Source organism: Gopherus evgoodei, chromosome 9 (assembly GCF_007399415.2).
Source record: "Gopherus evgoodei ecotype Sinaloan lineage chromosome 9, rGopEvg1_v1.p, whole genome shotgun sequence".
NCBI lineage: Eukaryota > Metazoa > Chordata > Testudines > Testudinidae > Gopherus > Gopherus evgoodei.
In genome coordinates, this window is record NC_044330.1 from 75,301,141 (window position 1) to 75,327,503 (window position 26,363).

General features: G+C 41.3%; 1 protein-coding gene across 4 annotated transcripts in view; it reads right to left on the bottom strand.

The window, feature by feature from the left end:
• The window catches only part of PCDH11X (protocadherin 11 X-linked), a 1,094,905-nt gene that overhangs the window by 898,384 nt on the left and 170,158 nt on the right, over positions 1–26,363 (bottom strand). The window contains exon 5 of one of the 4 annotated variants that reach the window (XM_030574960.1): positions 8,216–12,473. The exons of the other annotated variants lie outside the window; for them this stretch is intronic. Within the exon in view, the coding sequence (XP_030430820.1) occupies positions 12,468–12,473 (6 nt within the window). The 3' untranslated portion in view covers positions 8,216–12,467. Of the gene's footprint in view, positions 1–8,215; positions 12,474–26,363 lie in introns of those variants that run through there. 4 annotated transcript variants of the gene reach the window in all.

The following is a 26,363-nucleotide window of genomic DNA, read 5'->3' on the forward strand; positions in this document are numbered from 1 at the left end:
ACTGAAACAGGAACAGATTACTCCACACGGCCTGTCAGTAATGCAAAGATTCCAGTTTTTGCAAGACTTATGTGGTACCATCATTTGGATGTTTTCTGGAAGTGATGCCTCATGCCTCTTCCTAGGATTCCTGTGTAGAGACACCCTTAGTTTATAATACTACGGAAACTAGTGCTGGCATTTATGTGTAAACTTTGCAAACAGATTGGTCATTTCATTTACTATGAAGTATCATATGTAATATCCCAATCAGAATGAGAGCACATTTTCTATCATAAGTTGGAGAAGTGTTCTCAGGGTTTTTTGTTTGTGTGTTTTTGTTTTTAAGGATCTCCCCCTATATTGGGTAGCTAACGTTGTTCTGCTGGAGAGACTAAATATTGGCTCTGGTATTAATTTCCTGGCATCTGACCATATTCAGCTCTCTCTATATATCCCTGCTCTATCCTCCAGTTGCTGCCAAGTCCTTCCTATATATGGATAGCATAATGTCAATGTACAAACGAAACCAACACACCAGAAACAGCATTGTAAATATCTCACTGATAAAAGACTGAAAGTAGTGTAATTTATACATCTAGGGCAGTGTGGTGGGCAACATGTAGCCCACAGGCCACAAGTGGCCCATCAGGATAATCCACTGGTGGGCTGCTAGACAGTCTGTTTACATTGACCATTTGCAGGCACGGCCGCTCGCAGCTCCCAGTGGCCAGGATTTGCCATTCCCAGACAATGGGAGCTGCGGGAAGTGGCACGGGCTGCAGTTCCCATTGGCCGGGAACAGCAAACTGGGGCCACTGGGAGCTGCAGGTGGCCATGCCTGTGGATGGTCAATGAAATAAACTGTCTAGTGGTCTGCCAATGGATTACCCTGGCGGGCCATGTGTGGCCCACAGGCCGCAGGTTGCCCACCACTGATCTAGGGCCAGATCCTGAGCTGCATTAGAGTAGCTCTGCACTGCTCCATCTAGACAAATCTGGGCTTCTGGTTTGTTTTCCTTAACAAAGCATGATTTTAGGCCACTTTGTAATTAGAGATGGTCAGAAAACCAAAATATATCAGTGAGAAATTTTGACTGAAAAATGTCCTTGACAAAGCTCTACCAAATCCTTACAACTTCTTCATTTGCTAAACTGATTGTAAACGTGGCTTCTGTTGTGTGAGGCACATTTATGGATTTGACACACTTGGATTACACTGCCTAACAAAGAACTTTCAATGGCATCCATTTTCATGACAAAGTTTTAAATGTACCCTCCTATCTCAAGCAGAACGGTGTGCCTTGCCAGTAAGCCTACTGCAGTATATTGTGTGAGATTCTATAGTTATCACATCTTTATGGGAATTTAATAAAGCTTAGACTTAGCTATTACTGAACAGCAGCCAAGCATCTGATTTGTTCTCCTGTGTTTATTTATTTTACATACATCTTGGTACCATCTGGGCTCATAAAAACAAACAGTTCAAGTAGCTAATGTGTTAAAAGGGGGCACTGAAATAATGAAATCCTTCTTTTAATCTGTTTGATTTCATATCCATTTCAGAACTCATGTTGTCATTTGCTAATTCCAAAATGACTTTTTGTAAGAGGATTGTCAGTACAGATGTTGGAATCCTTAAACAACTGAGCACGTGCTCTCTTATCCGTGTTTAGTGTTTCAAAGCCAAACTACTGTAACTAATAAATCGTTCTCGGTTGCTGAAAGCAAACAGATAATTGTGCTGCTTTATATCTTGTATATAGAACATTTCAAAAGAATGTTTTTCCCCCAACTAAGCCCTCGTAAGTATTGTTATTGACTGCATGATCCATTTCTATCTGCTTTCAATATCCAGCCTTCATGCTGAGCTTTTGAAAAGGTTTGATTCATTTCTTAATCTGTGAATAGGGCAATTGTGATGATGTCTCCTTAATCAACACTTAGGCTGGCAGAATTAAAGAGAATCAAAATGAAAACACCTATAAATAAAATGATTAGAAAAAAATCCCAAATGGTTATACAATAAAGACTAATTTGAATGTTCAGCTAGCATCAAGGAACAACATGATTTGGGGATTGATCCTGAAACCCTTACTCACTTGAGTAGTCCTATCTCACGTACTTAGACCTACTGGAGTAAATTAAATTATTCACATGGATAAATATTGCACATGTGAGTAAAAGACTGTAGGATAAGACACTTAGGACCAGATTTTTAAAAGGTACTTGGGTGCCTAAGTCCGATTGAAATCAATGGGCATTAGGTACTGAGTGATTTTGAAAATCCCACCATTAGTAAATAGCTCTGTATTTTAACATTTGTAATAATGATGTATGTGTACTCTGATTTTAGGGCACTCTAGGGTATGGTATTTTTTTTTTCAGAACAACATACTGTAGCATTAGTAGAGAAGTACAGAAGGAGGGGTGGACAAATCCCTCCTTGGACATAAAATGTTAGAAAAATGTAAGCTCCGTAAATGGGAATATGAGCTAAATAATCCTCTCCAGGAAAGCAGTAAGATTTTTTTTTCTGTTATCCTTTTAAAAAGATGAGATGCCATGTCCCTTTTGGATGCTCTTATGCTAGCTGGAGATTCAGGGTCAGATAAATCTCCTTCTAAAGAGACAAAGAACTATTTAAATTCTACAATGTTTAACTGTTTATCTCCCTGGATGAGAAGGCATCACAGAACAGAATGAGGTACACAGGGAAAAATACTTTGTTTAAACTAGTGATACAGCAAGCTAGTCACATAACTGTCCCAAATATACCGGTGCAGTATCAATTCATGCTGGATTTATTTATTGTAATTATTCTTGGATGCACTATTAGTGCAGCTGCGCAATGATGGACAAGAGAGAGGATGATAATGTTGCATTACACATGTGTTTGAAATGCTTAATAGAATATTTAGGAAGAAGCATGACAAGAGGCATGCAATTTGGAGAAGGGGATGAAGGCTTTGGTGAGATGGGATGACACAGCAGAGCATAGTATAAGACCAGCACTATAGAAGGAAAAAGGGCAGAGATGTAGACAGGTTGACACTGTACAGAGACTTTAAGGTAGAGACAAGATTGTCTCCTGTGGTGAGATCTCAGCCTACTTGCTGGGGTGAGCTGTCAGGGAATAAGTAACCCTTCCTTGCTTTCGGTGCGTCTGTGCTAGCCCTGGCCAGTGTGTTATTTTCTCTTCTAGTCTGCTGCATTTTTTTTTCATTAGAAACCATAAAGTAAAAGCTTTGGGGGGTTTCCTGAGAGAGCTCACTCTCTACCATAGTGGCCTGATTCCTGAGCACATGAAGGCCTCACTAGGGCTGTTTTAGGGATTTTTTTCTTATCAAGACTGGCCGGCTGAGCACTCTACTCAAATAAGTTTGAGCATAGATCTTTTGGGGTACAATCTTTGTTTGGTCCCTTTCAATTTCAGTGAGATTGATGATGTTGTGAACCACTTTCAGGAGGAGGGTGTTCAACGTCTCTTTTCTGAGGCTGATTTATAGTACCCTTTAATGCCAGATTTTCCCTAGAGACATAGCAAAGGCTGCAATCACTAACCCAGTACATTGAAGGCATATTCCTATGGTTAGTCTGAGGCACAACCTAAAATTTGCCAAGCTCTTTCAATACATTTAAACTTTTTTTCCACCTTTTACGTTGAGCTCTTATGGCTGATGTTTTCAAAGTAGCCTGTGACACTTAAGTGTCCAAATCCCATTGAAACTCAATCTTATCTCCTAGAACTGGAAGGGACCCTGAAAGGTCACTGAGTCCAGAACCCTGCCTTCACTAGCAGGACAAAGTACTGATTTTGCCCCAGATCCCTAAGTGGCCATTCAAGGATTGAACTCACAACCCTGGGTTTAGCAGGCCAGTGCTCAAACCACTAGGAGTTAGGCACCTTTAGATTTCTTTGAAAATCACAGCTCAGATAGTTATGAATTAGTAAATTGCTGCAATGCTCTATCACCCCAGAGATGGCTGCATTTTTGTGGAAGGTGATGTGTTTATATATATTAATTTATAAAACACTTATGGATTCTGAAAGGCGATCTCCACACTGAACATTTACCCCTTCAGCTCTGACTTTACACGTTTTAAGATTGTACATCCTGACACCCATCAAAAGTCACAGCATTTTTCTGACACACCATATGTACTTGACTTTTATGCCAGGAACTAGCATGACAGCTTTCTTGTTGTTTAGTAAGCTGACCAAATTCAGTCTTGAGTGGCCAGCAGCAGGCATTGCCTTCATCCAATTAAGGCTGTGTTGCTGTTAATTTATACAAGGCACTTGGGTAGACAGGTGAATTTTTTGGTTTGCACTTTGATGGGACAACTCCTTAGACAACTAAACCTGAAAAGAGTTAGGTCTCGAGTTCTTCTCCTCTGCTTCTGCCTCAAAGGTAACTTGCAACCTGTGAAGAATATAGTTTTGGAAAGGCAGTTTTCTGTGGCTAATGCACATCTGTATCCAGGCCTTTATGACAGGAAGATACAATTACAGCGATGCTCTCTGTGCAAATTCTTCTTGCTGCTTCAATCCAAAGCTCCCTTCCAGAGTCCACACCTTCTCCCACACTCCAAGTCCCTGCCCCAACTCTAAGCCCTTTCCTGTACCCAAACTACCTCCCGGAGCCTGCACCCCCTCGTGCACCCCAACTCCCTGCCCCAGCCCTGAGTCCCATCCCGCACCCAACTCCCTCCCAGAGCTTGCACCCACACCGCAATCTCCTGCCAGAGCCCAAAGCCACCTCCCACCCACCAAACCCCTCAGCTCCACCCCTCCAACCCAGAGCTACCTCCTGCACCCCAAACCCCTCATTCCAGGCCCATCCCAGAGCCCTCACCCTGCACCTCTGTCCTAGCCTGGTGAAAATGAGCAAGGAAGTGAGGGTGGGAGACAGCAAGTGATAGAGGGAGGGGGGATGGAAGGAGCAGGGGTGTGGCCTCAGAGAAGGGCAGGGCTTGTGGAAGGAGCGGGGCAAAGGGTGGGGCAAAGATGTTTAGTTTTGTACAATTAGAAAATTGGCAACCCTACTTTTAAATGATTCAGCTAAGTCCCTGACAGTGCTGTCCTTAGCAAGTGAAACTACCTCCTTCAGTGGATGTAACAAACAGGAGCATCTCACATACTTTTTCCTTTGCTTTTCCTTTTTGTCCAATATGCATAGCTTTCTACGAATCCAATTCAAATCAACCAAGTGATACATTTAAGATGTCTTATTCTAGAATCACCTTTCTAGCATCTTCTTCAGTAAAACATTTGGATTTAGAACAACTTGAACATATAGAGCCAGATTTTGCCAACCTAACTCATGCTGAATAGTCCTTATTCCACAAAACATCCCACTGATTTCTAAGATACTCATTGTGGAGAGAGATAATAGGACTGGTTGCAGAGAAAGTTGTGAGCGAGTAAAGGTATGAGCATCTGCCTCATAGTGTTTTATCTGCAAAAAGTTTGAGCATGCATTTCAAAATAACAAACACTACTGGACAGCACACAATAACAAGATATTTCTGCCATCCCAACTCTTCTTCCCAAACAAGGTTCTGACCTTGCAACCAACTCCGAGCAGACAGTCCCCTTTGCTTGCATGGAGCCCCATTGACTTCAGTTGCAGGATCAGGACCCAGGTCCTTTAGCTCTGCACTGCTGTGAGACAGTTACTTTCAATTAAACAAGTAGGACAAGACTACATAAAACTTTTAGATTCTACCTATTTCCCTTGAAATGTTTCTTATGGATGAATTAACTCGAGACTCGAGTCCTGCTTCTTCACATATAGGAGTGTAAGAACCTTCACCTCTACAAACATGAGTGTGTTCTTAAGTCCAAGAAAATGAAAACTATCCACTTACATAAATGTATACAAGAAAGTCCCATTAACACAAAGAGAAGTATTCCAGTTAGGTCTTGAATGTTGGCAAACTCCCCAACACAGAGTGATTACAAGGTAGCACTCAGTGATAACTATGTACATCTCTAGAAAGCATTTCACCATACAGCGTCATGGTTCCATTTCTACTAGTGAAGAGGTTGTTTGACAGACTGAATGACATTTACCCCAGATATTTAACAATTGCTTTGTTGGTATTTAAGTAGCTTGCAACATTGATTATGTGCTTCAATTATTAGTACTTGGTAACATTCACCTTGGCAAATAACCAGTGTTTTTTGTTATTTTGCTTAAATCAATTCCCAACCAGATGGTTTGTAGTAATTGGAAACAATGCATTTTTCCTCATAAAAGCTGCATACTTGCAAGTAGGCATATACTTTCACATTTGAGTAAACAGGTATCACATGGTAACTTCTCGTATCATGAAATATGGGCAGGGAGGGGAGGTCAAAGGAAATAAGACATTGAATGCCCATTACCTGCCTCAGATATTTCTGTCAGTGGTTATTTGGCTTACCTGAGTCAGAGGTGTCTCAGTGCCTGACTGAGACCTGAACTTGTCATAAGTGAGGTTTTTTTTTAAAACACGGAAGCGGTTTGGTGATGTAATGGGGATGGGGGGGGGGTAGAGAGTCTCTCTTTCTCTTTATCAGTCCATGGATCCCAATAAGTGGAAGGGAAGAATATTTTCCTTCAGGAAAGTAAACCCATTGTGGGAGTCACTCAATCCCATAATTATGTCAACATGACTATCTGCCTGCAGCTTATCTGCAATTAGCTGCTTCAGATCAGACTGAAATTTTTGTGCTGACTGGACAATCAAAACAACAGGTAATCCCCTTGAGGTGAAGTCCCTGATGCATATCTGGGGCTAGACTGGAGCAATCAGCTCAAGAACAAAATCTAACATCATATTCTAGAAACAAACATAGAACTAAAGTAAAGTTATCCAGCCCAGTAAAGGGTGCCCTCCTTTGACCTAAGAATGATGAAATATCTGATGAGGATACAGGCTAAAATTCAACTGCCTATTTCAGTGGTATGTGTGTATGCACATTCAGCTTCATGAGAAAAGTCAAACCTCATTTCTTTGACAGCATCATACAACTCTCATTCACAAAATAAAGTGTTACTTGCTGAATAGGCTGCAGCATTTATCCACACCTATCATAAAGCTGAAATGGTTCAAAACCCTGGTTCAAAGGTAGTAGAAATATTCTATCTACCACTGCAAAATTCCTCACTTTACAAAAAAGCTCCAAAGGTGACAGCAAACTTACTAAATATGAAAAATCCACGTGTGTGATTTCACTATCTAAATGTAAATTTTGTACATACATGTATATATTTATACAGTAAGTAGAGCTGGTTGAAATTGTTTTAGCAAAACTGGAACCGTATCAGTGTCAACAAAATTGTCATCAGGAAGTTTTCACAGAGATAGAGACAGAGACACTCTCTGTAACCTGGTGGTTAAGCCATTGTTCTGAGATGTGGGAGACACAGGTCCAAGTCCCTGCTTTGCCACATGCGGAATGCTCTGGGATGCAAAACTGTGCCATGAAGAGCTGCCTCAGGGAGGGTAAAGACTTCAGTCTGTGCCAGTACCATAATCACTGCACTACAGAGAGTTTGTCTCTCTCTCTCATTTTGTAGGTGCTCATTTTTGTTCTGATATGAAAGAGATAGATACAGACACATGTAAACTTACATGCTAGATAATATATTATACATACTACGTATTGTGTTGCATGTGCATACACACATACTACATCTAACAGTAACTTTTCCAGCCCACTAGAAGATGATTCTTGAACGTTCTTGAATGTTCCCTGGGTAAGTAATTAATCCTTTAGTACGAAAGACAGAAAACAGCTGAGCTACTCAAGAGAAGTGGTTCTTAACCTATTTACCATTGTGGGCCACATCCAATACTACCTCTATGGCCCTGAGGATGTCACATGGGCCACAGCCGTGTACTGATTGGGCCACAAGCGGCCCACGGGCCACAGGTTGAGAACTGCTGCTCTAGAGTATACGGTCTTGGGAGAGGTGTTCTTTCTTAGAGATCACTAAAACATTTACAATATTTCACTTGTGGTAAAGTGGATTTAATAATTTCTCTTCCTAATCTCTGTCAAAACAATGTGTGTGTGTGTGCGCGCGCGCGTCCATATATTTTATAGTAGAGATTTATAGACCGATAGCAGAATTTAAAAATAGTTCTTCTCCAAAGGGTATTCAAGTAGTCTTCAAACAGAATTTATTTTAGAAGTAGATAAATAAGACATAAAAGGAACAGTGCTTGTAATTCAGTTTGAAAGCAAAAAAATATATTTAAAAAAATCTTTGTTAAAAAATATTTTACAAATAATACTTAAAACCAGGATGTACCATAAATATATGCAGCATGATAACAGAAAACATTGAAATGCATAAGAAAATGAGACCTGCATTACAGTATATGTTAAAAAAAATTTATATCACATACCAGCTTAGTTTTTGACAATAACCTATTATACATTAGCAGTCCTCTGCATAATGAAATTCAGGTCTACAACAAATTCCCTCCAAGACTAATAACTTCTTTGTTATGACAGAGAATTTACATGGAGCTTTCACACAAGATGCATTTTACATGCCATGTGTGATCTCTAATATTAGCTTTCCCTTGTTTGCACTGATGCTGTAGCTGTATTGGTCCCAGGATATTAGAAAACAAGTTGGGTGAGATAATGTATTTTATTGGACTAACTTCTGTTGGTGAAAAAGTCAAGCTTTTGTGCTTATACAGAGCTCTTCAGAAGATGATGACAACCTGAAAAAGGTGAAGACCCGAAAAAGAGCTGTATAAGCATGAAAGCTTTTTTTGGACCGACAGAAGTTGGTCCAATAAAAGACATTACCTCTCCCTCCCGTTCCTTATTGTTATTCCCTTGAAATCAGGGTAAACAATAAGAAATCTGTTTGAGATTATGAATGGTACTAAACTTTGGTAGACAAGTATTCACATATAATCCAGGCATCGATAACATGCCAGAGGAAGCAGAAGAACAATATCTGAGGGCCATCTTTGGCTATTTGTGTTGTAGGGCTAAAATCTGTAAAGCTTACCTAATCTGTTATTGTTTTCCTGAACCAGCTGAAAGAATATTTCTAGTATCCCTTCTATACACAAACACAACTCCCAGCAATGGCAACAGGAGTGGCATATATACTGAATATAGATACACATCTTCACGAGGTTTGTTGAGATTATGGTGATTAATAATAAAATCTAAATTCTGAAGTTTCAGTATAGCCAAGTTTCAAACTAAGATAAATATGTGATGGCTATTGCAAAAGAAAATATGTTTAGTCTTCCATTAAAAAAGCAGCATTTGTATGATTTACTATATTTTCACTTGTTCAAAACTTTTGTCTTCATTGACTGTGGGTTGTATTCAGCAGGAAGCAGCACTTCTATTGGTGAATGTAATACAGGAATCACACTGATTTTGGCTCAGCAATCACATAAACTTAGCTCTGTATCAGGACACAAATCCTCATTAAAAGTTCAAAAAGTACTTATCCACAGAATATTTTTCTCTGGATTTGCACTCCAATTATCCATCGCCTCTCTAAGATCAGTATAGAACTAAACTGACCTGTACATATTTAGAAAGTGGCCTTCGATGAAGATGAGACCTTAGTGAGAATGTACCATGAGACCACTTATGGGGAAAGAGCTCTCAGAACAAGTCTTCTGCCAGTCTGCCAAGGAGGGTTTTTTTTTGTTTTTGTTTTTTAACTAATTCATAGACATAAGAAAACAAAAATTAAAATGCACAACTACGAAGAATAGAAGGGACTGTCCCATTAAAAAAAATAGTGATCAGGTATGGGACTTGAAAAAAATTCTTTAAAAGTTCTGTTTTCCTTGTGCATTAGCTACATCATGTTTTGATGGATTTGGTCCTGAATCACCTGAGGAATGAAGTAGGCATAAAGAGAGATTTAGGCACAAACCTTAGTGGGAGTTAAGAGCCTAAATACCATTCACTGAGGATCTGGGCTTTACTCCTAACCTAACTTTTCCACCCACAGATGAGTTACTGGCTTTAAAAAAAACAAACAGCCTACTGAACCTTCTCCAAATCTCTAAATCTAGCCTTTTTAAAGTTATAAAATCATGTTTTTCCCTCCCATTTACACTTTATAACTGGCATCGTAACCAGAAAAAAGTAGCTCTTGAAAATTTTCCAACCGAGAGCAAAAGTGGAAGTGCCAGGAATTGAATGAGAGAGCTTGTTCTCACAATATTTCCAACTCATTATTTCCAAGACTCAAAGTTAACTTTTGGGTGCTTATCCTAATCAAACCTGAACATTTCACCTTTGAGTTTTACCTATGGATCGTCTACAGCCTCAGTACCCACAGAAGTCATCCAAAAAAGTATTCTGAAACCTAGCTGAGTTCCTGCTGAACTGCACTAGTGGGTACGGAAGTCAGTTCTTCAAACCATAGAAGACTTTGGGTGTTTCCTTTTATTAACGACCCACATTATGTGGTATTTAAGCAAAAAGTAGTTATAGGAGAAGGTGCTGATCACATTTGTTAGACCAAATTCTCTCACTGAGACTCAATGTCATCCATAATAGTACATTAAATATAAAGACTTCCCTCCATCTCAACATTGTAAAATGCAGGCAACAAGCCAAAAGAACTGGCTAAATTGTGGTGCTGAAGGAAAACTCAATAAATACCATTACTGTTGAAACTTGTTGCTCAATTAATTTGCAGAATTAGTACAGCAAAGGGAGTATGAATATGAATGGTGAAACTGTCTTGTAAATAAATCATTTTCTTCCCAGGAAAAAGATTTCACTATAACAAATGAAATATTCTTCTACAACAGTCATCTCTATGCTTATGCAATACAATATGCTAAATTACAATACATAATTCATTATTAATAAAATTTATTATATTTTACAGACCAGATAGCCAACTAACCATTTTTTTAAAAAAGAGCCAGATAGCAAATGTGAAGGGAACGTCATTGTAGACACTCTGCAATCCGAGAACTGAGCAATGGAAACATTTATGTACAAGCCTGTTTTAAATACTTTTACATCAAACATACAGTAGCATGTGAGAATTCCATTTGGTAGTCTAACTGATGAATCATTAATAAATTTTTCCATTTAAAGAAAATTACACATTGTATACAGCTGAGTTAAAAATCAAAGACTATACCCCATTTTATTCTAATAAACTAATGTCATATGAGTCGTCATATAAGTGCAGAAAACAGGGTTCTTTATACTCCTTCTGCTTCCTAAGAAATTTTGTATTTTATATAAAACACTAATATTGTTAAATGATGCACACACCCTTTTAAGCATTGTTACCTAAAATATGGTTCAATAGATATACAGGAACCAATAACCAAGTTGCAACTGAACGCATTAAGCAAATTTTATCTGCTAAATCAGATGTGCTAAACAACAAATGCTAATGTAAAGCAATTTAACTTTACAAAAATAAATGTTAACCAAAAATAGTAAAATAACCCCAAATGAGGACAACAACAAAAGCCTGCACTTTTTTCCTTGTGCTGGCTAAAGATGCAATAATTTTTAGGTGTAATCAAATTTAAGGTATTTTCTACTTTATCACTCTAAGAGCAAACCTTTTTATTTTATTTTTAAAAGTATTTGAAAAGATTAAGAATATGGCACCCGGTATACAGAAGTTATCAAGATTTCAGCAAGCATAAGGTAAAATAATGTTTAGTTAAAAAGTTACGTGAACACTTGCCAGTAATTTAAAAGGTGAATGCTTACTATAGTAGTTTTGTGAATAAGTAAGCAGGAAGTAATTATTTTCCCACTATTCCTATTGAGCCTATAAAAATAAACAGCAATGATTTGATCATTTGTAGTTATGATCCATAGCAGCAATATCAGTATTAAAAATCTTGTGGAAATAACTATAAATAATAATTAATTCACAACATGGCTTATGGTGATACAAGTAAAGCGATAACATGTACTTGATTTGAAAAAATGCAGGGAGTATAAAGAACTTTACATTCTCTTTCTTTTTTAAGTATGCATAAAATTTATTGCTCCCTTTTTCAATATATATAGACATTAAAAACACAACTAATTTTTTCAACACAAATAAATAAGGACAAAGGTCCTGGAACAAGAATGTGTTTACAAGCAACATAAGAAAAACAATAGATTTATCTTATCATAACCATCATTCACACAGACTGATGGGTCATATTACGTTTATTTTTCTTTGCAAAACAACATTATAGATCACTAAAGCACAACAAACTAAAGTCTCTTTGTCTATCTTTCTTTAAAAAAAAAAATCTTGCCCTGGATACCTTTCAGTAGGGCAGCTTGAACAGTTCAGCGCCACTTCCAAACCCCTCTGGAGAGCAGACGATAAAATTCTTCGGCAATCAGAGACAGGACAAAGGGCTTTCTCGTGCTATTTCCATGTTTTCATGTTTGCTGGCTTAACATCATTTTGTACACGTACGACTTCAGTACATAACATCAGATGCGATGACGTTCAGAGCTGGCAAACAGAGAAACAGCATGAGAAAAGCCCTTTCCTGCATCCCGTATACCATAAAAGTTTGCCTGTTAAATTTCAAGTAGGTCAATACCTCTGTGTTTTGTGGGGTACTCCAAGTGTTGAAGTGTACTTCCACAACAATTTTTGACTAAAGGATTATATATATATATACACACATTGCACACGTTTGTGTATGCATACATACAAACACCAAATTTGAGAACAGAAGTCAGAGGAATAGTAGGCATACTAAGTAGTAGTACATTATCAGTCCTCCCATTAATTTATATAACCAGAGCAAAAACTGAGTCCCTAGCTGCTTCTACTAAAATGTATCTAGAAGAAGAGCACATGAGCAAAAGCATGTAATTGTGTTTGACGGGTTTTCAGCAAACACTTGACATGCTTCCAGGCCACAGTTCACAAGAATGTAAAACTTTGCTCCAAAAAGTCACTTTGGTCCAATCCTGGCACCACCAATCAAGTGTATCAGCATTAGCAAAAGTTGGGGAAGTGAATGGCTGATCAGATCAACTGAAGTGAATGGCTGATCAGATCAACTGTCTCAAGAGGCAAGAAAATGCTATCGGGAAACAAGCTCACCAAGAAAACACCAGCCAGTGGTTAGGACATTGCCGTAGGCTGTCCATCACTATCAGTGATTGTCAAAAATTCTGCGAGAGAATAAGGGATGAAATAAATGGGAGAAATCATGGTAAACAAAAATCAGACCTCATTGATGATCAAAATCATATTATGAACTATGGTTATGAAACAAATCGAAGTGATATCATGAGCAGAAAAGAGTAACATGGCATATTCTCAACAGCTATACTTTCTGAATGTATTGAGTGAAATGTGATAAATTTCAGACTAAAGTGAGGTTTTGCTATCATTCAGAATTTCTAATTTTCTCAATAAAAACTGATTTTTTTCAGTTTCCTGGCTCCCTTCCTTTTTCCAATTCCCCCAATCTCTCTTTATTTTTCTGCCTGGGGGGGGGAGGGGGAATGAAAAACCCAAACTGAAATTTTTCTGTCCAATTTTCCATTTTTACTTTTAATTGAAAAACTGAAACATTTCCCCCAGAAATAAAAAGAGATTTTCTAAATTTCCCATGGACAAAAATTACTTCTTTTGACCAGCCTTACTTCAGTAGAACTTCTTATGTACATTAGTGAGAGATTCAGAATGTGCTTTAAGCTTCAAGCGCAGAACATCTCAAGATGTTCACAACTGTTACTTAACTGCACATATGTGGCAGTACAGTTCGATTGGGCCAGGGTTACCAGCGATGATGTTCAAGCCAGAAAGGGAACAAAACAACAAGAATAATTAGAAATACCATAGCAAATACTTACAAATAAGCAAAACTTTTTGAAGGCCGTAAGCTAACATCCAACCACGAAGTTCAGAAACAAACGTTCTCCGGGGACAAATGATCCCATAATTGCCTGTGATAGGGTTTCCTGAACTTTCTCTTAAGTATCTGATACTGGTTACGGTCTGTGACAGGATACCAGTCTAAACAGACCATAGCATGGGATTGCAGAGCTATTAATATGTGAGTGGGGGAGAGGACTGTGCTTTTACTTGTAAACTAAGCTAACGTGGTTCTCAGAATAATTGAGAAATAAATATGGAACCCCACAATATCATTTTAACAGTCACATTTAGAAACATAGCCACACTGAGCCAAATTCACCACTGGTGTGAGTGCAAGTGCACTGAAGCCACCAGGAGTGAGCATGGCACTAAGTCCAACAAAGGCAGTTTATTTACAAGGTGTCTAGCTCCCATTTTATTTATTTTTATTCAGTGGGAGTAGAATGTCTAACTCCCTTAGGCCTCTTTGAAGATCTCAGCTAGTGTCCCCAAATACCAAGTGTTAGAGAAAAACATCTGTACCATTCCTAATGTCCTTCATATCTGTGAGTGTACATGCTGATGAAAACTGTCTGACTGATAGCCCTGGTAACTGAAGGCTTCTATAAATAGAACTGCTACACTGCTGGCAGTGGTAGTGCACATTTCCCACACTGCTCAGCCAACATGGCTCAATTCTGACTTGGAGCCAGACAGGAGTTCAGTCTCTATGCTTGTTCAGTCCCTGACTTCCATGCTCATGTTAGTAACAACAGTAGTGACAATTCTGGTGGAGGCACTTGTTTGTTTCTCTACGGTTGTGGACATTGGTCCAGTGGGAACTAGAAAGAAGCACTAAACCAGGGGTCCCCAATGCAGTGCCTGCCTACGGGGGCATCTAAATGCACCCGCGTCCTGGCTGGCGGTGGAGCATCCGCCAAAATGCCACTGAATTTCTGCGGCATTTTGGCAGCATTTCGGTAGATGCTCCACCGCCACCACGGTCCTTCATCTGGCGCCCGCCAGACAAAAAGGTTGGGGACCACTGCACTAAACTCATCTCGCATACTGTAGGCCACTGCAGACCCACATGAGATATTTATAACTATGATTGCTAAAAATGTGGATTAAATTTGAACCAGATCACCCTATGTATTAATCTGAATCTATGTAAATACTAAGTTTACTTGACTATTTCTGTTTAAAAACATCTGCTGGAAATCAATCATTCTTCTTACAAAAATACAGCTGATGTTATTGACCTAACTCTCCCACTGAGCTGCTCTCATGCTCAGTTGTGCTTTCCTTTGCTTTCTGAGGGCAGATGAAGTAATATTTGTTCTAATTTCTACATCTCAGAATAAGGAGTGATGTTAGAAAAAAATCACAGGACCCTAATATAATCACTGCATGTCCTTCAGGAAATGCCATCCACCTGCCTCAACAGGTGAGGGAACTTGATGGGACTCCCAGTGAAGGGGGACCGTCCTAGCAGCAAGGGAGGGAGACACTCACTAAGGGACATTAGGTAGGCCCTCCTGCTGGGAGTCTCTGGCCAGCTGATGGGAAGCAGTGGTGATTGACCAGCATTCCTCAGCTCCGAGGATTTAACCTGGCGGTGGGGCAGCAGGGAATGTGGAGCCTCTTTTGGACAAGAACATCTACAGGAATGTGAAAAGGACAAGGAGAGGAAGTATAGTACAGGAAAAGATTGCAAAGTTTTAAAGAAGTCTTTTGGCATATTGTCTGTTTGGCCCCAGTTTTCAAATATGACATTTACTTTAGAGCACTCTTCATATATGTAAGTTGATGTCCAGATATCCATTTGAGGCACCTGCTTTTTAAACAAATGTTTGGCCACCCAACTTAGAAAATTGTGCTCTACGTCAATGCATAAACCATATGCCAACTCATATTGCCTCTTTCTGCCTATGTTTATTCACTACCTATTGTGAGTACAGAATGACAAATGAGGAGAGAAATGGGACACATGTGCAACCTTATCAGTGTATTGTATTGAAAGTCTTACCCTACTCCCACTAAGCTTAATGGCAAAAGTCCTATTGACTTAAAACCTGATCCTTCTGCTGTTGAAGTTTGCTTTATAGCAAACAAATATACCCTGCCCCCCAACATGACTAGCAAAGTTGGCTAATAAAAAGCCGATGACTTTGAAGACACTCACTGTCACCTCTATTTTATAAGTCCCTGATTGTCCTACTGTGAAAGTAGAATGAATTATATAGTAAGAATAGAAAGGATTAAAGAAATGTTGTCTGTACATTTAAGCAAAGTTGTTGGAAAGTTGCAACCAGGTGTCAGGAATACAGACATTAACATAGAACAATTGCACCGTTTAAGGGCAATTGGTGAAGCATTAGCCTTAGATGGATAACAGTTAGTAAGGAAATAGGATATGCATGCTGTGCCCCAGGTGAATTTTACTGTTTTGATTTCTTTGTCCCTTTGTCTAAATTCCCGCTCTTTTATCTGTATAAATAAGACTGGTTGGGCCTTGCATGGCCACTCACATATTCTGAATGTTATTGGCGGAGCGCTGCGCTAATAAACAGAGTAGTCTGACAAATTGTGAGTCCTGATTCTAACTTTGACAATTTGGAGGTTCCACCGAGATGGCAACCGTCTTCACTGGGGCTGTGTGATTCCTGACTGTTTTTGTAGGATGACCGTGGCAGCCGGCACCTAGGCATTTGGCCCAAGTGGTCCCCCACTAGAGCAGAAAGGCGCACAGCCACAGTGAGGTCTACGCCATCGAACCTGTTGGTTCCCACTCTGTTCTGGTAGGGATCCCGGGATCTGACATCAGGAATCTGGTCAGGTAATTATTTCTGTGTTTTGTCCGGACTGAGGACTGTCCTGTCTCTGTGTCTATCCGTCCTCTTGTGGAGTGTTTGAGTCTGGGTGCAGTCTCTGTCTGGGGATCGGCCGACCAAGGGGTTCCTGTCCCCGCGGTCTGAGTGAGTGGAATCTGCACAATCGCAGCCGCACTGCACTTTGGGTAAAACCCCTGGTGTGAAAGCAAAGGTGATTGAGGCAGTAGTCTGTGGGCTCCTTTTATGTGTTGCACTGGGCATCGCTCTGACGAACCCGAATTTCCTTCTTGTGTGATTGGTGTGTGAAGTCCTCCTGTATGGGTAACCAGACGTCTAAGTCGGGACAGTTCCCTAAATGAACGCTGGCTCATTTTATGTATTTAGGATGGGTCCAGACTCCTGTAAAAAGGGTCCAGACTCCTGTAAATTTCTTGGAAAATGGTCTAGGCTAACTCAGGGGGATCCCAAAACTCAGTGGCCACTGTTAAAATCTTGGAACAAAGACTGAGTGGACGTCTTAAAGGACAAACTCGGCCAACCTAAAACTAAATTGGCTAAAGGAGAGGTTAATTGTTTCATGCAGTGGTGGGAAGAAGCAAATCGTAGGTGGACAAAATCAAAACTGGCCTCTCTCAATTATTCAAATAATAAGTTAAAAGCTTTATTAAAATAATAAGTTAAAAGCTTTATTAAAAGCCTCCTCTCCCACCACCAGACCGAGCGCTCCCCTTTACCCCGTTCTCCAACCCCCATATCGATCCAACCCCCTTCATACTCCCATCTCATTGTAAAAAGGACAAAAAGCCCCTTGTTCTGTTCCCGTTTGTTGTCTGCCTCAAAAACTGATCTTTAGTGTTCCACTACCAATTCAGCAAGGGGGGGAGTGGGCTCCTCAACTAGCCCCCACCCTTCCTAGTCCCTTTCCTTGAACATTTCTTTCAAAATTGTGAAATGACCACAATATCACTAACAAACGGTTCATTGGAAAAAGCAGGATCGGGCCCAGACAAGCAACAGATAAAGAAACAGGATGAAAGCCCTAAGGGAATAGTGTCAGGAGTAAGAAAAGTAGTAAGTGCAGGCATGAACCCCTGGAACAATACTTAAAATGGTGAAATCTGAGGTGATAAAGGTGTCATTTTGGGATATAAACAAGTGATTTAAGAAAAGAGAATGAAAAGTTAACTCTACAGAGGTTGAAGAGAATTAAGCAGTTAAACTTTGTGGAAAATGTTAAAAAGGACCATGTTAAAGAGAGAGAATTCTTGGTTTCTTTTGCAGCCATTCTGAAGGGAAAATGGGCCCTTTTCCTGAAGAGTGCCTGTAAATAATCCATATATATATACAGCTATGCAAAAACAAAGCAGTGTAAAGAAATGTTAAGGAAAAGAAAATGTGTATGTATCTATTTGTCTGTGAAAATATGTAACATTCTTAGAATCTAAACCAACACATCTGGTTTGTAAAACTCCTGTTTTGTAGGTGTAAGATAAATTGATTTTGTTTTTGTTTTTAATACCACTAAAAATTCATTTGACTCTTTAATTCAAAGTTGCAAAACTGACAGACCTTTTTGCAAGACACAGGTAATTAGTGTTGTTTGGCTTTGGGATTTAGCATTTAACCCCTTAAGGGGTAACTTCATTCTTTACAAAAATTAAAATGTTTTTAAATAAAGACCAAGACATGGTTGCAATAGAGCAGTCAAAATCAGGAGAATAGGTAGAGATTCTGGAGTCTGTTTGGTTGGTTGGTTTGTTTTTTTGTAACAATAGCAAATAAGAGCTGAAGTGAAAGAATAAGAAATTAACAGTGACCCTCTGAAGCAACAGCAGAGGTGAGGTGCACAAAACCAAAAGAAGCAATGTTAAAAACACTGAGCCTTAAAATGGCTCCGTGGAATCAGACTGTCACTTTGATAAGGATACATGAAAACTCTGTAAGAACAAAAGAAACAATTACACCTTATGTAAAAATTGATATGGCTAATGTTTTAAAAAAGTTATAGTATACAAGGAATGTGCATTTTCCCTCGGACATGTGCGGTGTATATTGTAAAAAGGGGTAAAAGAAATACAAATGAAACATGCTGCTGAATTAAAATCCTATTAGGGCTCCAAAAAGAGCCGCAAAAGGCTGTTTTTTTTCTTTTTCAGATACCTGTGTGTTAAGACAGAGGGCTTGTCTACATCACAAAGTTGCAGCGCTGGTGAGGGGGTTACAGCGCTACAACTTAGGAGGTGTACACATCTGCAGGGCATCACTAGCACTGCAACTCCCTGTTTGCAGCGCTGGCCGTACTCCCGTTTTGTCTCGGGTGTAGAGGATCCAGCGCTGGTAATCAAGTGTAGACACTTACCAGCGCTTTTCTTGACCTCCGTGGAATAAGCAGGTATCCCAGCATACCTGAGGAAGCCTCTGGTAATCAAGCAGGTCTCCTTCCCCGGTTTGCTCTCGCGTTCCCCGCACTCCCGAGCAAGCAGGTCTCCTTCCCTGCGGTTTGCAGGGGGGTTCGGGGAATGCGAGATCAAACCGCGGCGAAGCTGGTCTCCTTCCCCGGTTTGCTCTCGCATTCCCCGAACCCCCGTGCAAGCAGGTCTCCTTCCCTGCAGTTTGCAGGGGGGTTCGGGGAACACGAGAGCAAACCACGGCGAAGCTGGTCTCCTTCCCCGGTTTGCTCTTGCGTTCCCCGAATCCCCGAGCAAGCAGGTCTCCTTCCCTGCGGTTTGCTCTCGCGTTCCCCGAATCCCCGAGCAAGCAGGTCTCCTTCCCTGCAGTTTGCTCTCGCGTTCCCCGAATCCCCGAGCAAGCAGGTCTCCTTCCCTGCGGTTTGCTCTCGCGTTCCCCGAATCCCCGAGCAAGCAGGTCTCCTTCCCTGCGGTTTGCAGAGGGGTTCGGGGAACGCGAGAGCAAACTGCGGCGAAGCTGGTCTCCTTCTCCGGTTTGCTCTCGCGTTCCCCGAACCCCCGAGCAAGCAGGTCTCTTTCCCTGCGGTTTGCTCTCGCGTTCCCCGAATCCCCGAGCAAGCAGGTCTCCTTCCCTGCGGTTTGCAGGGGGGTTCGGGGAACGCGAGAGCAAACCGCGGCGAAGCTGGCCTCCTTCCCCGGTTTGCTCTCGCGTTCCCCGAATCCCCGAGCAAGCAGGTCTCCTTCCCTGCGATTTGCTCTCGCGTTCCCCAAATCCCCGAGCAAGCAGGTCTCCTTCCCTGCGGTTTGCAAAGGGGTTCGGGGAACGCGAGAGCAAACCGCGGCGAAGCTGGTCTCCTTCCCCGGTTTGCTCTCGCGTTCCCCGAACCCCCGAGCAAGCAGGTCTCCTTCCCCGGTTTGCTCTCGCGTTCCCCGAATCCCCGAGCAAGCAGGTCTCCTTCCCTGCGGTTTGCAGGGGGGTTTGGGGAACGCGAGAGCAAACCGCGGTGAAGCTGGTCTCCTTCCCCGGTTTGCTCTCGCGTTCCCCGAACCCCCCTTGAAGCCGCCCAACACCGCTGCAGTGTGGCCACATCTAACATCACTTGCAGCGCTGGTTGCTGTAAGTGTGGCCACTCTGCAGCGCTGGCCCTATACAGCTGTATTAATACAGCTGTAACAACCAGCGCTGCAAAATTGTAGATGTAGACATACCCAGAGTCTCTGAGCTCTGCTGATGTCTTTGAATCCAAAAGCCAAGCCTGTGTTGATGCAAATTACCTAACTGATACAGAAAGGTGAGAACTGCCAGCACAAAAGAAGCTGCAAATAAAGAACATACCTGGTCAGCAAACAAATTGCCTACATAAATGGTATAACAAAATACCTTTAATAGATTTGATGCTAATGTTATTGTTAATATTAAACATTGAAATAAATTTAGTATTAGTAAGTAACCCTGTAACAAGTTAGAGTGTATGATTTTTGGAAAAATCCTTTAAAGTAATATGGTAATGATGCTTCTCAGCTATTATCTGTGAATAAACTTAAAGCTTAACACAGCAGGAAAAACATTACAAACCTGGTCTGCTATATAAGAGGAAAAACTTGAGGTACACCACCTCATGAATTTAATAACTAAACAATGGAATAATTTTCGCATAACCCTTACAAAGTAGAAGCCATTAAAACCCGGCCTGCCTATAGAACAAAAAAAAAAAAAAAAAAACAGGAAAATATGGGGTAATTCCTCTGTTTTGCCTGCAATCAGCAAGGGTATTTGTAAAAGAAAGGAATCTATAAGCAATAATCAATGCCACCCCAAAAGGGGTAGAAAATTGTTATTTTTGTCTTTCAGATAATCCAGAGTACTGTATAATGGGCTATGTGTATGTGTTAATTCTTGGGGAAAAGTGTTTAAAAAATGTTAGCAACCCACCAGAAGACAAATGTAAATGTAATGTAAGTACTGTGTTTACCAATAATCACATTTACTATTTGCCACAACAACAACAAAAGAGTCTCAGCTTACTTTAAGCACTGATTTAGCAGAGTTCTCTATCAATCTTGGCATTAAATGGCAAACAGTTACCAATCATCTGTTTAAAAGGTAAAAAGGTAACATGGTTCCTAAAAAATAAAAATTAAAAAAAACGTGGAAAACTGGGTTATTCATATTATACACGCAAAATGGGACATGTTAAGAATTGCCACTGCAAAAAGAAAAAAGAACAACAGGTTACCATTGGTATAACATATTTTCTGGATGGTCTCCCACAACTACTGGCATACTAATGTTACTACCCCTAATTGTTTTTGGTTTTAAATTGTATGTGTTTAATTGAAATGTTTAAAATGTGCTGGTAAATAAAACAAATGTATGTAAAGCTAAAGCCACCGGCCCAAATCACCTCCCAGTATTTTCTATTATGTGGACTAAATAAGAAGTGACACTGGTGATTAATAATCTTAGTGTCAAAAGGGGGATATGTAGGAGCAGGATTTTATAATGTCCCATAAGAATTAAAGTATAATTTGATTTCATCCTGCTAGCCACTTTTTTTAAATAGCAGAAATAAATGACCCCCTGGGACTATAAGATTCTGTTTTCCCATATGCATTACAAATTGGGCCCCCTCTAACTCTTTGTTTTAAAATTTAGATAGTAAGAGACAGAATTCTCTATTGTGTCTATGTTAAGCAAATTAGAGAAACATTGAAGGCCTGGGTCTCAATGTACATTGTCTTAGTTATCAATTGTAAAACTTAGCAAGGTTTAATTTGCAATGCTTTTTTGTTCGATATAAAATACTACTGTTTGTATTCTCAATCTATTTGTGTGAATGAGGAATGTATGCATCAGGAAAAGATAAGGTGTGAAGGCCATTGTTACAGCCAGAATCAAGGGACGGCTGTTAAACTGTCTGGCATCTCAGAGTGGATACATGCTTCGCAGTGTAAGAATGCACCACCCCCAGTGAACCAACCACCACCTCAGGACCACGCAGAGTCAATTTTTTGACTCCAGAAGAAGATGTAGAGGAACAGCCTGCAATACCTTATAATCTATGCTCTCATAAGGGTTGCCAGAAGCAGATGACTACATAAAGCAAGGCCCAAGAAGAAGCAGTAGTGAGCCTAGCGCCTGCTACCTGGTGGACATAAAACTGTAACTGCAGTTCCCTCAGTTGAGGTTGTCAGAACCAGAAGGGCCCTGCCTCCAACATGCGCCTCTGGTGGTGCCTGTTCTTCGGCTGCTGATGCCTTAAGGTCTGGGGAGTCCACAATGACAATTCTTTTATCCAGCAGCAAGTGTGGATAGCTCAGACCCTTATTATTTCTAAATGCTGGGTCTGCAGCCACATCCCAGCCCACTCTCAAACTGGTGTTCCTGTCCTGGCTATCCCACTCAATTCCCCAGACCTCACTGGAGGACCTTGTCCGTTTAACACAATATGAAACAGTAATGACACCTGGGAAGAGGCTATTGGCAGTTCCTTTATCCCACTTGGGGGAGTAATACACCACGCAAAAAGACTCTTAAGGTTACAAGCAGTGGTTGAAATAATGGCAAATGAAACCGGAGAAAGTTTAAAAACCCTGGCCAAAGAAACGGGCGATCAGACAGGTTGCCCTCCAAAACCGTCAGGCATTAGACATAGTGCTGATGGCCAAAGGAGAGACCTGTGCTCTCATTGGAAAAGAATGTTGTGTGTTTATACCTGACAATACCAATGAGGTAATAGATCACGCTAGCCACTTAGAACAAATCGCATATCTTCCTCATGAAGAGCTGAGTTCTTATATGGAAGTGGCTAAGTAACCTGTTCAATTTCTCTGGCATAGGAAACTGGTTGTTTCAGGGAGCCCTAACTATCTTGTTTGGAATCTTAATGATTTTTGTATGCTTTCAGTTAATCTCCTGTTGTATTCAGAATTGTGTTACCCAGATGGCTGCCCCAAACCAGAGTGCTAATATGATGATTTTGAATATCGCTGTTGAACTAAGAGATAAGGAATGGTTAATTTGTGGAACTCAGTAAGGGTTGCTCATGGCGTACGCCTGACCAAAAGAAGGGATTGTGAAAGTAGAATGAATTATATAGTAAGAATAGAAAGGATTAAAGAAATGTTGTCTGTACATTTAAGCAAAGTTGTTGGAATGCTGCAACCAGGTGTCAGGAATACAGACATTAACATAGAACAATTGCACCGTTTAAGGGCAATTGGTGAAGCATTAGCCTTAGATGGATAACAGTTATTAAGGAAATAGGATATGCATGCTGTGCCCCAGGTGAATTTTACTGTTTTGATTTCTTTGTCCCTTTGTCTAAATTCCCGCTCTTTTATCTGTATAAATAAGACTGGTTGGGCCTTGCATGGCCACTCACATATTCTGAATGTTATTGGCGGAGCGCTGCGCTAATAAACAGAGTGGTCTGACAAATTGTGAGTCCTGATTCTAACTTTGACACTACCCTGGAAAACAGTGCATTATTACTAAGCTCTGGTCTATACTTCGAGTTTAGGTTGAATTTAGCAGCATTAGATCGATTTAACCCTGCACCCGTCCACACGACAAAACCGTTATTTTCTACTTCAAGGGCTGTTAAAGTCGATTTCGGTACTCCTCCTCCAACGAGGGTATTAGCACTGAAATCAACCTTGCCGGGTCCAATTTGGGATAGTGTGGTCACAATTCGATGTACTGGTTTCCGGGAGCTATCTCAGAGTGCTCCATTGTGACTGCTCTGGACATCGCTCTCAACTCCGATGCACCAGCCACGTAGACAGGAAAAGGCCCGTGAACTTTTGAATCTCATTTCCTGTTTGGCCAGCATGGCGATTGGCAGGTGAGTGCTGATCTCATCAGCAGAGGTGACCATGATGGAGTCCCAGAATCGCAAAAGAGCTCCAGAATGGATCAAACAGGAGGTATGGAATCTGATTGCTGCATGGGGAGACAAATCTGTGCTATCAGAACTCCGTTCCAAAAGACGAAATGCCAAAACTTTTGAAAAAATCTCAAAGGCATGAAGGACAGAGGCTATATCAGGGACCCGCAGCAGTGCCGCGTGAAACTTAAGGAGCTGATGCAAGCCTACAAAAAAAACAGAGAGACAAATGGCCACTCCGGGTCAGAACCCCAGACATGCCGCTTTTATGATGAGCTGCATGCCATTGTAGGTGATGCAGCCCCATTACCCCACCCCTGTGCTTCGACTCTGTCAATGGAGTAGCATGCAACAGGGATGCTAGTTTTGGGGATGAGGAAGATGATGATGAGGAGGTTGAAGATAGCTCACGGCAAGGAAGCGGAGAAACCATTTTCCCCGACAGCCAGGAACTGTTTCTCACTCTGGACCTTGAGTCAGTACCCCCAGAACCCACCCAAGGCTGCCTCCTGCACCCGCCAGGTGGAGAAGGGACCTCTGGTGAGTGTACCTTTGTAAATATTATACATGGTTTAAAAGCAAGCGTGTTTAATGATTAATTTGCCCTGGCATTCACGGCCAGTACAGCTACTGGAAAAGTCTATTAACGTGGCTTGAGTGGAAACCCTCCAGGGACATTTCCATAAAGCTCTCCTGGATGTACTCCCAAAGCCTTTGCAAAAAGTTTTTGGGGAGGGCAGCCTTATTCCATCCTCCATGGTACGGCCAGTAGCACATAGTCTGGAATCATTGCATAACAAAGTATGGCAGCAAACACCGGGACCGCACGCTGGCATTCAAACAGAATCCGTTCTTTATCTCTCTGTGTTACCCTCAGGAGAGTGATATCGTTCCTGGTCACCTGGTTGAAATAGGGTGATTTTATTAAGGGGACATTCAGAGGTGCCCATTGCTGCTCGGCTGTTTGCCTGTGGCTGAACAGAAATGTTCCTCACTGTTAGCCACGCCGTGGGGGGAGGGGTGATGCGATCATCCCAGAGAATTGGGTTTGTGTGTGAGGAGGGGTTAGTTGGGTTTGTGCTGAATATTAACCCGAAAACTGCAGCCCCTCCTCCTTTCAAATGGCCAACCCATTTTAAATGGCCAACCCAATGGCTGCTTGGTATGGGAAATGAAGGTGCTGCTGTCTGAAACCATTCCCACATGTTATGACGGTTAAAGAAGCCAAAAGATGGTGTCTTACCATAGCTGTCTGCAAGCCAAATTCTGTTGCCTAGCCCTGCATGAAAGATCTCTCTCAAACCGGCATACCCTCAATAAGAAGCAAAATGTGACCTTGTACCGAAAGCACATGTGCTATGTAATGTTAACAGCAAGGTTTACCGTGAAAAAAGTCTACCCACTGTTCTCTAAAATGTGTCTTTTTTACTACCACTCCCCCCCTTTTTTCCCTCTACCAGCTGCAAATGTTTCAACGCTCACACTATCTTCTTCCTAGAGGCTAGCAAAGATTAGAAGGCAACAAAAAAATGCATTCATGATGAAATGTTCTCTGAGCTCATGCAGTCCTCCCACATTGAAAGAGCCCAGCAGAATGTGTGGAGGCAGACAATGTCAGAGTCCAGGAAAGCACAATATGAACGTGAGGACAGGTGGCGGGCTGAAAATGATAGGTGGCGTCAGCTTGGTGACAGAAGGCAAGAGGCAATGCTGAGGCTACTTGAGGAACAAACTGATATGCTGATATGCTCTTGTGTATAGTTGAAGTTCAGGAAAGGCAGCTTGAGCATAGACTGCCGTTACAGCCCCTGTGTAACCAACCGCCCTTCTCACCAAGTTCCATGGCCTCCTCACCCAGATACCCAAGAATGCGTAGTGGGGGCCTCCACGCACCCCACCACTCCATGCCAGAGGACTGCCCAAGCAACAGAAAGCTAGCATTCAATACATTTTAAAGAGCAGTGTTTTAAAGTCCTTCCCTCCTCCCCCACCCCAACCTGTGCTTCCCTTCTCCCCCACCCCTCCTGGGCTACCTTGGCAGTTATCCCCCTATTTGTGTGATGAATCAATAAAGAATGGATGAATGTGAAGCAACAATGACTTTATTGCCTCTGCAAGCAGTGATCAAAGGGGGAAGGGGAGGGTGGTTAGCTTACCGGGGGTGGGGGGGGGAGACTGGCTTCATCAAGGAGAAACAGACAGAACTTTTACACCGTAGCCTGGCCAGTCATGAAACTGGTTTTCAAAGCTTCTCTGATGCACACTGCATCTTCCTGTACTCTGCTAACCGTCCTGACGTCTGGCAGAGCATAATCAGTGGCCAAGTGATTAGCCTCAACCTCCCACCCCGCCACAAATGTCTCCCCCTTACTCTCACAGATATTGTGGAGTGCA